We start from the raw sequence: 12,005 nt of genomic DNA, 5'->3' as shown, positions 1-12,005 counted from the left end.
CGCCCCTTGCAAAATGCGCTAAGGCATCAAGCCTCACCTCTACCTCCATGGGTAGTCTGCTCCATCTACCAAAGGACTCGGCCGGTCCATTGTTCCACTGTGCCCAACCAATGTGAGTCCGCTGCCCAAGCATATGCCCCTCTTGATTTCTGATCTCTGGGTGCCAAACAAGGGGCTCACGCTCAAACCCCTCTCTGCAAATGGGCTGAGCACGAATGAGGCCCCTTGCTAATCTCTGCCAGACTCTATGGAGGCTCCTCATCGTGGGGGAACCCTTCCCCATAAGGGGGGCCTCTGAGAAGATCCATTTGTGTGAATGCTGCCACTGCCCCCCAATGCGTGGGGTGTTCTTGAGAAGCCCTCGTTGTACGAGGAGCTTCCAAGGCTTTGCACCTGGGGTGAGGCTGCGAACAACCAACTTGCCCAAGAGGGCTGTGCCCTACATCTCCGGATCAATGATACCCAAGTCTCCCAATGCGTGCGGTATGATCACCGTCTACCAAGCCACCTGAGCTCTAGTATTCCTGTGAGGCTCCCCACTTGTGATCTCAAGTAGTAGCTAAAAGCCTCCGCCACAAACAAGAAGAGAAAGGGAGCGAGGGGGCAGCCTTGGCAGACCAAATGAGAGAGAGGAAAGGCCTCGCTCGTGTGTCCTCCAATAAGCATCTGACTAGAGCTTCCTGCATAAAGCGCAGAAACTCCTTTGATCCATCTGTCTGAGAAACCGAATCTCCGCATAGTACCCTCCAGAAAAGACCACTCCACCCTGTCATAAGCCTTCTCGAAATCCCCTCCCAGGACCAATCCACTACCTCCCAGAACGTGAAGATGTTGTCTAGGATGCTGTGCGCCTGAACGAACCCGGTCTGTGTCGTGAATGATGTCAGTAAGATGAGGCTGTAACCGCAAACTCCTCCACATCTCTCATAGCTTCTCAAAGAGATAGCTACAGTTTCAGCAGCTCGTGGCATCATTCAGGTTTTTGGGGAGACATTTATATACGCTGTTCCGGATTCTAGGAGGGTGGCAGAGTTTGTATCCTCAGCAATTATGGCCCCCTTGCAGACCATCTTGTAGGGCAGGAAGGGGGCCACAGTCCAGTCGACCCTAGAGGCAGGGGACGAGCCGGTTGTGTGCCAGTCTTTATAGAGGGATGAGGGGATCGGCCCCCTAGCAGGAGTTGTCGGGCTGGAGGGTAGAGGGTACTGCCCTCTTTATAGGGCCTTGGAACAGCCCCTTTTGTGTTGTAGGGGGGTAGGCCAGGTGGCCTGGTGGGTCGGCCCACATGTAGGCTGGCCGGCTCTCTAGTTTGCTGTCCGTCGACCGGGGAGGGAATGGGGCTATATATAGGCCCCCCTCATTGGTGTTTTGGCATCTCAATGCTGTGTCTCTTGAGCAGGGCTTGAGCAGTTCTTTATAGCAGATGTTTTCCCCTCACTTGCAGTTTCTCTCATCTCTCTCTCGCCTTTCTTGTTTGTGCATGTGAGGTTGGCTCTCTCTCTCTCTCTCTCTCTATCTATCTATCTATCTATCCATCTATGTGAGGTTGGCTCTCTCTCTCTCTCTCTCTCTCTCTCTCTCTCTCTCTTCATCGCCGTTCATTTCCGCTGCACTTCTCACATGGTATCAAAGCCACAGTTGGCTAGAGACCCGTGGCTAGAGACCCGAGGTACGGAGTGAGTGTTGAGCCAGCACGCAAAGATTAGGGCTGCTGATTCGGAGGCCTTTGTGAGGAGGATTGTGTGAGGTGTGGACTGTTTGGGAGTCAAGGAAGGTATGCAAACTTTGAAGGGTGTTTTCATATTCGAAGGGGGGCTTTTTTGAAGGGCGGGACAGTGAGGCATAAAGGTCTTGTAGGCTCATAGCCTCTTCAACACCACATCCAGCCCTCTTCTCCCCTTCTTTCCATCCATCCCCTTCTCTCCTTATATCCCATCCACCCTCTCTTCTCAGTTTCATTCCCTCTTCAGTATGACATGACGACCATGTTCGAGATGGTAGAGAGAAAGACCAATTTTGATTTTACCCACCTTCCCGACCGACTGTCAATTGGATGGCCTCTCAATTACAGAGTTTGGCGGGTCATGATGGAGTCCGTGTTATAGTCGTATTATGTGGAAGGTTTCATATTGGTGGGAGTTGTGAAGCATGATCCCCTTGCGTCCAACCTTGGCATCCTAGAGCAAAAGGAGGTTGAGGCCATGTCTCAGCTTTGGGACCGTGTAAATGCAAGGGTAAGGTCGTTTATGTTTCTAAATTGTACTCCTCAGGTGATTAATCACTTGAAGCACATGATGGTGGCTAAGAGTATTTGGGAGCACTTGGCATCCTTGTACAACCAAACCTCTCCCATGAAGAGGGTTTCCTTGGAAGTCCAGATGAGATTGTTGGATCCCAAGGAGTCTTCATTGATGCGGGAGCACATCAAGAAGTTACAAGAACTTCAGCAGGAGATCCTCTAGGTGGGGAAGCAGATATCTTTAGAGGACATGGCCATAACTCTACTGTCCCAGCTATCCTCTCAGTAGGGGGTCTTCTATTTGTCCTTGATAGCTAGTGGAAGGATGAATGCGTTGACCTAGGAGGAACTGGTCCCGATGGTGCTTGACTAGGAGGAGAGATTTGTAGATCATACGTATCAAAGTCAGCCTAAGTACTGTTAATAAGATGTAAACATGTTGTCAATATTGGATGCGAATATTAAAGTTGTCTAGCTATGCTCTATTTGTAATTAGGTGATTTGACATGTGGTAAATCTACTGGTTTTGGTATATCCTGTCTTTATAGTCTCCATTGTGCTGAACAGGTTCGATTGTCAAAGGACCAAGGTGCTTCTGAAAATGATAATGTTTTGCTCAAATTATGCAAATGTTTCCATTTGGCAGTAAGTGAGATTTCTTCTGAACTTCCTTCCTGCACCCCTACCAACATATACATATGACCTCTCTTAACTCTCATGTGATTGCCGCTGTCGATTCAATGTCTCACAAACAGTGAAGTTTTGTATTAATTTAGAAGTAGTGTTTAGCATCATATGCCAAAGCCTTAGAATAGGGAGTCATTTCTTGTAAAATCGGGGTTTGCTGTTTGTTGAAGTTCAAAAGGGATACTTTGAAACTTTTGAGAATTTGAAGCAATTTACCGATATACAACCTGGTTTTCTTTGAGGAGGTATCCTAGACACCGAGCAAGGTGGAACGAGCCATAGTAAGAACGAGCAAGGGGAAACATAATTGACCTCACACATTGTAACCTCTCAAATGCAAAACAAGGCCACCACAAATGCATTCTAGCCTCAACATGTGTGCATTGCAATGGACATAAAATGCATGACATAGGAAAGAGACATTGTAGTCCGGAATAGCAACATCCGGATGAGAGCGAGTTGAGTTGCATGGAAAAGAGACTTTGTATTTAGGATGTAGTTTATTAGTAACACTACCTAGCTGCTTGATTAGTAGGCATTTGTATGATGACATTCGATTTGCTCGGCATGGAAGTGTAACTAGCTGGGCCCCCAGTCATTGACACGCCTACATCCATTGTTGAGCTGCTAGTAATAATGAGTGTATAAGATAACCCACCAATATCCCTAGGTTGAGGTAGCACTTTGGTCTTGTTGGATCGGGGGAAATCTTTTTGCAAGCTTTTTGTCACGAGCTATTTTGAGAGCTAAACAAAGTCTATGAGCTTTTTAAGAGCCCCCCTCACACAATCTTTAATCCACCTCCCAACACACACACACACACACACACACACACACACACATACAATGACTCTTTTTTGGCATGGAAAAAAATCTCTGAACTCTAAAGAGACCAAGAATCCTACATTATGAGGGAAAAGTTTTCATGAACTTTTTGGCATCCTGAAAAGTGTGAAGCACACTTATACTTAGGTCTTAGCCATATCTATGGATTACGTAAGAAATTATATTTATCTACAAAAATTCTAGATACCTTTATGTGCATATATCAGTTTTCTCCATATACCACGTCTAAGATGTTTCAATACCTTTCAACAAAAACTAAACTTTTGCTACTTGCATAATTTGTACTTTTTGACATTGGAAATGAGCTCAAAAGGCCCCAAAACCCTAGAAACGATTGTGAACTCGGGTACCTTTTAATGCATTAAGAAAAAACCCATATGGGAAAAAAGAACATCTTGCAAGGCCCCAAAGGGCGCGGGCTCCTTTGGGGCCCTGCAAGATGTACTTTTTTTCCAAATCGGTTTTTTATAAACGCATCAAAAGCTACTCGTGTTTACAGTCATTTTTAAGGTTTTGGAGTCTTTGAGCTCATTTTCGGTGTCAAAATATTCAAATTATATATGTATAAAAAGTTTTAGATTTTCTTCAAAGAAAATAGAGTTTCCAATGTTTTTATGTGATGATTACTAGATATTTATTCATTTTTGTAATAATATCTTATTAAAAATTGATGGATTCATTAGAGGCATCAAGGTCACTAAAGACATCATTTTGTTAAGCGAGCTCATCCATGGCCTTCATTATCGTATATGTTGATGATGATGTGATCATGCTCATGCTGGATTAAGGGTGTGTCAAATCCTTGATCATGCCAAATACTAGATTAAGAATTTGTTGCTAAGTTATACCTTAATCCTTGATTGCAAAAGCATTATAGAATACTTGGAAGTGATAGTAATGGTCATGGTGCATTGAGACTTACGTACAACAAAAACGCGTCAACATTGCAAAATTTTCTTTAAACATACCGATAAAGTATCTCTAGGATTTGTATGTGTGGGAGAGGGGTATAAAAAATCTAGCAAATGTTATTGCCTTCTTTGACAATCTTGCAACAAAAACCTCACCAAAAAATCACACCCTGCTAGATTGGGGTTGAAGATTATAGTTACGGTCCTATTAGGGCCCTAGTTTGCTCTCCTTGATTGCTCTGAGGATGCACATGAGTAGAATCCAATGGCTCTCCTTCCTCCTATGGTTGACTTGTAGTCTCGACTGAGTTTTGCGTTGGTTGGTACCATTAGACTACAAAATGCGGTTAGTCTTCATGAGGCCTGCTCTAGAAAACTACTCAGAAAATCTTGGAAAGTTAATCTAGCTAGACTTACTGAAAATGTAAATAATCCACCTAAATATTGATGTTGCCAAGTCAGAACAAATCCGTCGTAAAGAGATGATATACAAATGGGAGCAACACTTATGATCAGTTGTGGCATAGCACCGGTAGGTGGATTCATAATATACGCATAGTAGACTTAGGTCGAAGAGCTAACTTAATCATGGATGAATGGGATCCAATATGGGTGAAAACATTTTTCATTGTATGTGCACCATAGCAATGCATGGGAGTATTTTGTTTTATTTTATTGATAATCATGAAACAAATTTTTGCTGCCTAGCTGCTCGGTCTAGACTTTGGCTCGTTCTCACTTGCTCGTGAAATGGGCATCCTCTCTTTGAGGAAGAAATGATGGTAAATAAATTATTAGAAAAGTTATAATATGTCGCAAATAAACATTGTGTTTTGATGCTAGGGAAAGCATTGTTGCAATTTCTTAAAAAAAAGTACACACGCGCACACACTTTTTTTTTGGGGTGAAACCATTGAATTTATAATCAGAAAATTTTTTTACAATGAGAATAGACTGGAAAACAGACTATTATGAAAAATCAAAAGCAGTGGGAAAACACCTCTAAAGATGATACATCTAAGTCATTCTCATGACAAAGCATCATACACACATACACACACTCACACCGACATACATGAGCCGAATATATGCACATATCTAAAGGCATATGCATTTTTGTATATATAAATATAAATATATAAAAACTGCACGTCGTCACTGTAGTCACCTGCAATCATGTCAAGTTAGTTGATTTGGAGATTGTCTACACACACTATATAAATCTGCATGTCGTCACTGTAATCACCTGTAATTATGTCAAGTTAGTTGATGTGGAGATTGTCTACACACAATTTTGCGTGCGCACGTACACACACTCTCTCCTCTCCGGGATCTACATCATACATATAACAATGTGGTATATGTATATAAAATCTTGCTTCAATGCAAAGATCATCTTGTGGCTGCAGGCATGTTGCATGGATTGGAAATTCATGGCTCTATGGTTGCTCAAGCATATGCTGATGATTCTTTTTTACTCCAAAGAATACTGAGAAAGATCTTTCTTCCCTCATGCATGCTCAATCATTATATGGCGGCTTGGATGTTAGAAGTCCAAGCTGTTACCATTGTATTCTAAAGACTTGCATAGTCTTCTATGGTCATGAAACTATCTCACATTACAATACCTTCCTTGTATAAAGGTTTGTTGCCCACACCTTGGGTTTCTGATAAGGCAAATCAACTTTGGCGCATGAATCGCCCAACAAAGTGGTGGAGAAAGAGATTATGGCGGCTTTGGAGATCAAAAGTTCCTCTTTGACAACATGTTTTTTTGTGGCGGGTGATGTTGGGGGTTTTTCCGTCTGGGCGACTCTTGGCATGAAGACGTTTTGCTCTGGTTGTTTGTCACAAATGTTTGGCTCGAGAGGTATCTGTGCCTCCTCTTTTGGCATTGTCCACACACCTGTGGTTTCTTGGGTCTTCTTTGGTAGCATTTGAGAATTAGATTTCCCACTACTACCTTTGGGAAGCATTTTTGGCTTTTTGGGATTCACCCACGAAGACAGGGGTTTGAGTTACATAGACTATAATGTATACTTGTCATATAGTGAGATCTTTTGTTGATGTACTTTTGAGCTTCCCATTCAAGGGAATCTACTGTGGAATATAACGCATCAAAATCTTCACAAAAAAAAAGTGTGTAAAATTTGCTACCTCCGCCTTGGTTCCTCTTTGTGCCAGTATCATCTAGTCAATGACACGCTCCTCTCAGGGGTGCCAAAGGTTGCAGCATATTTGGGCTTCCAAACTTTCACTTTGGTAAATTTTTTCCTTGTGGCGTGTTTTAATTGGAGTTCTACCATTTTGGACTGCTTTTGACTCGTCGTCATATTGCCCCTGCCACTTGTGATGATGTCTGTCCTCACGAGAGTCTCTGTCACATCTTTTTTAGCAAATGCCTAGAATCTTATGATTTCTTGCTCATGCTATGGCAAAAGCCTCAGGCTCGTTTTCTTAGTGCTTGCAGGGATATGATCTATTTTTTAATTGGGTTCGCTATTGGGCACTATGGACTCTATGGAAGGACCATAAGCATCAAGTCTTTGGTGATCCCCCACTGGCTAAATATTAGTTCTTGTGGGCATCCTCAAGGCAATCATTATATGATTGTCCACATGCGCTAGATCTAGATTATCCTGCCTTCTTGTCATATAATGATATCTTCTGATACTTGTAAGTGCCTGTCCCTTGTCTTGGGGAAGCTCTTTGTAATATAATGACAACTAGGTTTCAACCCCAAAAAAAGTGTGTGTGTGTTTGACTTCGAGCATGCGCATGTGCTCTCAAAGTTTATGATAGTTTTGTATAAAAATTTTCAAAGAAATTCGGAATCATGATGGAAGTTTTTTTGCTCAAGTGTTTTGCTAGAACTAATAGCTGTGACTTGATATAAATATGCCAAGTGCTTGATTGTAGCATAGCATTTGTCTATGTCAATATTCTCGATAGCCGAGTTGTGTGTATACTTTGATTGAGGCTCTTTCTTGGTTCTTTAAGTAATCTTTTGTTGCATCCTAGTGGAGTGTGTTGTAAATTGGCATTAGAGCCTAAGTGAAGATGAATACTTGGATCTAAGAATTCAAGGTGGAGTTAGAAAGAGACACTCATGATGGGGTTCATATGATTCAAAATGCCAACTCAATCAAATTTGCATTGAGGCAATTTTCAAATCAATGAGCATTTCTTTTGCATCATTTAGAGGTCGTCGGTTTAGATTATCGAGTTTCAAAAGGATGTAACGCTGTGAGCTTAGTTTTGAAGATAGTGATTACATGAAAGGAGAGGTTGGTCATTTGTAGTGTTCTATTTAAGGTGAACATTAGAAAATTAGGTGCTCATGTGGGTTTGGGACAAAAAACTGGGTGACTGTGGTATTCAAAATTTTTTGGGGAAAAACCTCAGCTGATCTCCAAAAACAACCAACCTTTGACAATGTTTATCTATTAAATCTAAATCAGATCATGCATGTAGCATATCAAACGGAAATGGCAAAGGAGTAATTAGAATAAACTGTGAAAGGATTCGGAAATGGTGAATGAAACAGAATAGTAGAGGCTTAAGTAGAGTGAAGGCCACCGTGGTGGTCTGGCACATGCGACATGGTGGTTGTTTGAGGCGGCTAAACATAAGTCTTTTTCCACCAAATTAGGTAGAGTGCAGTTAATTAGTAGCCGCCACGGTGGCTCCTTGATGATTATTTGGATGGCTGGCAGGTGAATAGTTGGCGGCTTGACTTTTGATCGGGTTTGCATGTGATTTAATTACCACTTAACTACCAATCATTGGCATGGCGGCTCCTTCATGATTATTTAGAAGGCACCACCCGACGTGGGCATTTTGCCCGTCCATATGGTGCACCGGCATGCATGCGATTTAGTTACCACCAGTCACCGGCATGGCAGCTCCTTCATGATTATTTGGATTTCTCGATGTTAATTAATAGCCACAGTGGCATGTGTTGGCATGGACTTACATGCAATTATTTTTGGGGCAAAACAATTCTCGATTATATTTTATTGCAGTTAATTACTAGTCACCACGGTGGCATGAGATTAAATAGCAGCTTATGATTCTATAATAGGACGGGCTTGCATGGGGGTGATTAATATTGGGGCAAAACAAGCAATCTAGGACACTTTGCAAGAATATAAAGGGCTTGTGATGTAGCAGGACCATGATTGGCAATTGCAAGATACCGCTAGATTTGTCAAGCAAATAAAACTTCACGAATAAACTTGGTAATGGATTACATATTGGGTACATGATTTTGAAAAGTGAGTACGTCCATTGGAAAACACCGGAAAATTATGGATTTTTTACTGGCAATAATGTTATCTCCTTTCTGGGGTTGTGATTTGTTGTGACATATTGAATAAGTGTGCTTGGGTAGATGATATATAATAAATGGAGCACACGTACTTATAATTGACCTAGGGAAAATAAATGTAAGTTCCTAATTGATTGCATTGAGATGGTGAAATTGACTGCATTGAGATGGTGAAATTTGTCCTTCTCTACCAAGCTAGGCGGCTTGATGCCTAACCTTTAGTAGTGATGAAACGTAGCCATGCCCCAAACAAGAACCACTAGATTGCTGGTGAGGCAAATGGCATGTAGTGGACATATATGAGTCATTCATGATCAGATTGGAAATGATGGCTTGTCCTTGTTCATTTGGTGTTTTTGGGAGTGGATTGGCACTCCTTTGTGATTGGCTTTTGAGGAAATCGTTGATTTGGTACTGCTTCCTTAGACACTTGCATGAGGGTGGATTTGCTTGATTCCGAAAAGAGGGGGGGGGGGGGGGCCTTACAAATATTTGAGAGTGGTGCCTGATCACTTTGTTGGACACCCCCTACAAGTTATTAGCTTGGGTCTTGATCTTGCCGCTCTGCTCGACATTATTTATGACACTAAGATAAGTTTTGTGTAAGGGTAGGAGCATCTTGGGCAACATCTTCACTTTTTTGGAGATTGTTGACTAGCCATGGGAGAGACTATTGCTTGTGATGTTGGAAGTACCGTAATAGATAGGTAGAGGCCAATGTATTAGTTAGGAGGGTTAGGGGCATTTTTTCCTTCCAAGGTTTTTCCACCTAAACACAAGTAGTGGTAGAGTCAATTTTGAATCACCCTAGGACTTTGGGGTTTGTGTACTTCATTCTTGCAATCTCATTTCAGCTGAGCTCTTTTTTTTTTTTGCAAGAAAGAGCTCGATATTTTTGAGCTCTCCACCTCAACAAACTCACATTTGGTATCAGAGGAGGCTGCTCCTTGCTCCCATGCAACTCTCTCAGCTCCCGCACTGTCATGTGCACGGATTGGTATCTGACGTGTACTAGGTACACAGAACTAGCTCAGGTTAGCCTGGGGAGGCTTAGAGCTAGGCAGGCTTGATTCTCGGGTTGAGTGGCAAGGGTACGAACTATTTATAGGTCTTCGCTATTTTTGGCGCCGGGGCCCGAGTCTATAAAAGAGGCCCAGGGGTTTCAGTTCTCAGTGAGCAGTTGGGAGCAAGTCTCGTTCCCAGGTGCTAGGTCTGATCCTGGATTGTGTCGCGGACGCGCGCCTGCATCTTAGCGTAGCCCAAGGCCCAGTGGCAGATCCAGGGCTTCACAGCGCCACCTGGTGGTATGGGACACCAGGCTGGTTTGGATCTGATTGGGAGTTCGTACCAGTAGCTCAGCTCGTGGCTCGGGGGGACATCTTCCGATTCGGGATCACATCCCGTAGATGTCACGGTTGGGTGGTGAGCAGCCTGCTCAGTTCTGATGTTGTGTGTGGTTATTTTGCAGATCAGGGGTTTCAGGAGTGCTGGGATGTGTCAGTTGGTATCAGAGCCAACTCCTGAGGTAGGAACTTCTGATGCGAGAAATTTGACGGATTTCTCTTCCAGGTATGCCCTAAAATTCGAGATTTCCTGCTGCGTATTTGCTGTCTACCTGGGGTAGAAGGGGTGAGGAAATATCTGGAAAAGGAAGAAGAAGAGGAGTGAAATAGAATCGAAAATTCTGAAGGCTACAGAGAGAAGTCTGAGGGAGGAGAAGGAGAGCAGAAAGGAAGGAGCGTAGGGCAGGAAATTGACAGCCTAGGAGTAGAGTATGCGGGGAGTAGAAGAGGCGAGGCTGTAGGGGCAGGACAGCCTGCGCAACAGGCTGACCACAGCCTGCGCAACAGGCTGCGAACAGCCTGCCTAGGGCTGCGTGCAGCCTGCGCAGGAAGAAGGGCAGGGGGAAGGTGCTTTTTTGCGAAAAAGCACCCCTCCAAAGTTGGAGGGGCTCAGGTGCTTTTTTCGTAAAAGCACCCCTCCAAAGCTGGAGGGGCTCAGCCTTCTTTGGAAGCCTAGCTTCCAAATTAGGCCGCCCTGCACCCTATATAGGTGGGGGCTGGGAGCTAGGCAACCCACAAGCAGCCCCAGTTTCGAGATCTTACCTTGAGATCTGAGCCAGCCCGCCTCGCCCTTCAGCAGCGCCCAGTTTCGACCAGCTCCTCTGCTGCAGCCCCTGCCTGCGTCAGCCCAGCGCTGCTCCCAAGGCTCCCGTACCAGCCCGTACAGCTGCAGCTACAGCCGTACAGCCTGTACGGACTGTACTGTCACCTTCGGTACCTGCTGCTGCTCCGTACAGCAGCTGCGCCTGCACCTACAGCCACCGTACGGACTGCGTCAGCAGCCGTACAGGCCACGTCAGCAGTCCGTACAGCCTCCACCATTGACTGCGCATCCGGTTGCAGATTCGGGGAGGCACCAGGGTTCGTGGTCTTCCAGATTTCAGCATCCTTTCTGTCAGATTTATCTGGGACGGTTTTCTTCTACTCCATCTCCCTCCGTGCTCCGTTTCAGTTATTTATTTCTCTCAGCCTGTAATCGAGTTAGTATTCAGCCATGTCTGATGCTCCGAATCCCAAGTTCACTATGGGAGAGCAGGAATTAGATTACACTCCAGTGGGGGAGGATGATCAGGGTCTCTATGACGACCTGATCACTAAGAAAGCCTTCAGTGAGTTCACGACTGCTCTAGATGGTAAATTTGAGCAGGTCAACGCTAATCAATCGGGGTTGACACAGCAACTCCAAGGGATACAAGCTACCTTGACTCTTCTGGCTAGCACGGTTCAGGCACTCACGCATGTGGATGCCATGGCCTCCGTGCTAGGCCCGAATATCACTCCGGATCCCTTTCCAGGTGACCAGAAGTCAAGAACAAAGGAGGTGGTTGACACTTGGCTGCACAAGTGGCAAGTTCACTTCCAATTTCACCCCTATCCAGACGAGAAAAAGATTCAGCTAGCAGCAGGGTTTATGTCAGGTAAAGCCTTGC

The 12,005-nt window shown here is 44.2% G+C and overlaps 1 protein-coding gene across 3 annotated transcripts in view; it reads left to right on the top strand.

Moving 5' to 3' along the window:
• The window catches only part of LOC147880456 (ARM repeat superfamily protein), a 97,483-nt gene that overhangs the window by 13,313 nt on the left and 72,165 nt on the right, over positions 1–12,005 (top strand). For all 3 annotated transcript variants that reach the window (XM_087370745.1, XM_087370743.1, XM_087370744.1), the window contains one exon: positions 2,807–2,884. In XM_087370745.1, coding sequence (XP_087226871.1) covers positions 2,807–2,884 — 78 coding nt within the window. The remainder of the gene's footprint in view (positions 1–2,806; positions 2,885–12,005) is intronic.

This window comes from Dipteris shenzhenensis, chromosome 32, assembly GCF_047967505.1.
Source record: "Dipteris shenzhenensis isolate YYH24624 ecotype China chromosome 32, Dip_SZ_1.0, whole genome shotgun sequence".
NCBI lineage: Eukaryota > Viridiplantae > Streptophyta > Polypodiopsida > Gleicheniales > Dipteridaceae > Dipteris > Dipteris shenzhenensis.
Note: the sequence above shows the minus strand (reverse complement) of the source record. Positions and strands in the feature narration are given on the sequence as shown.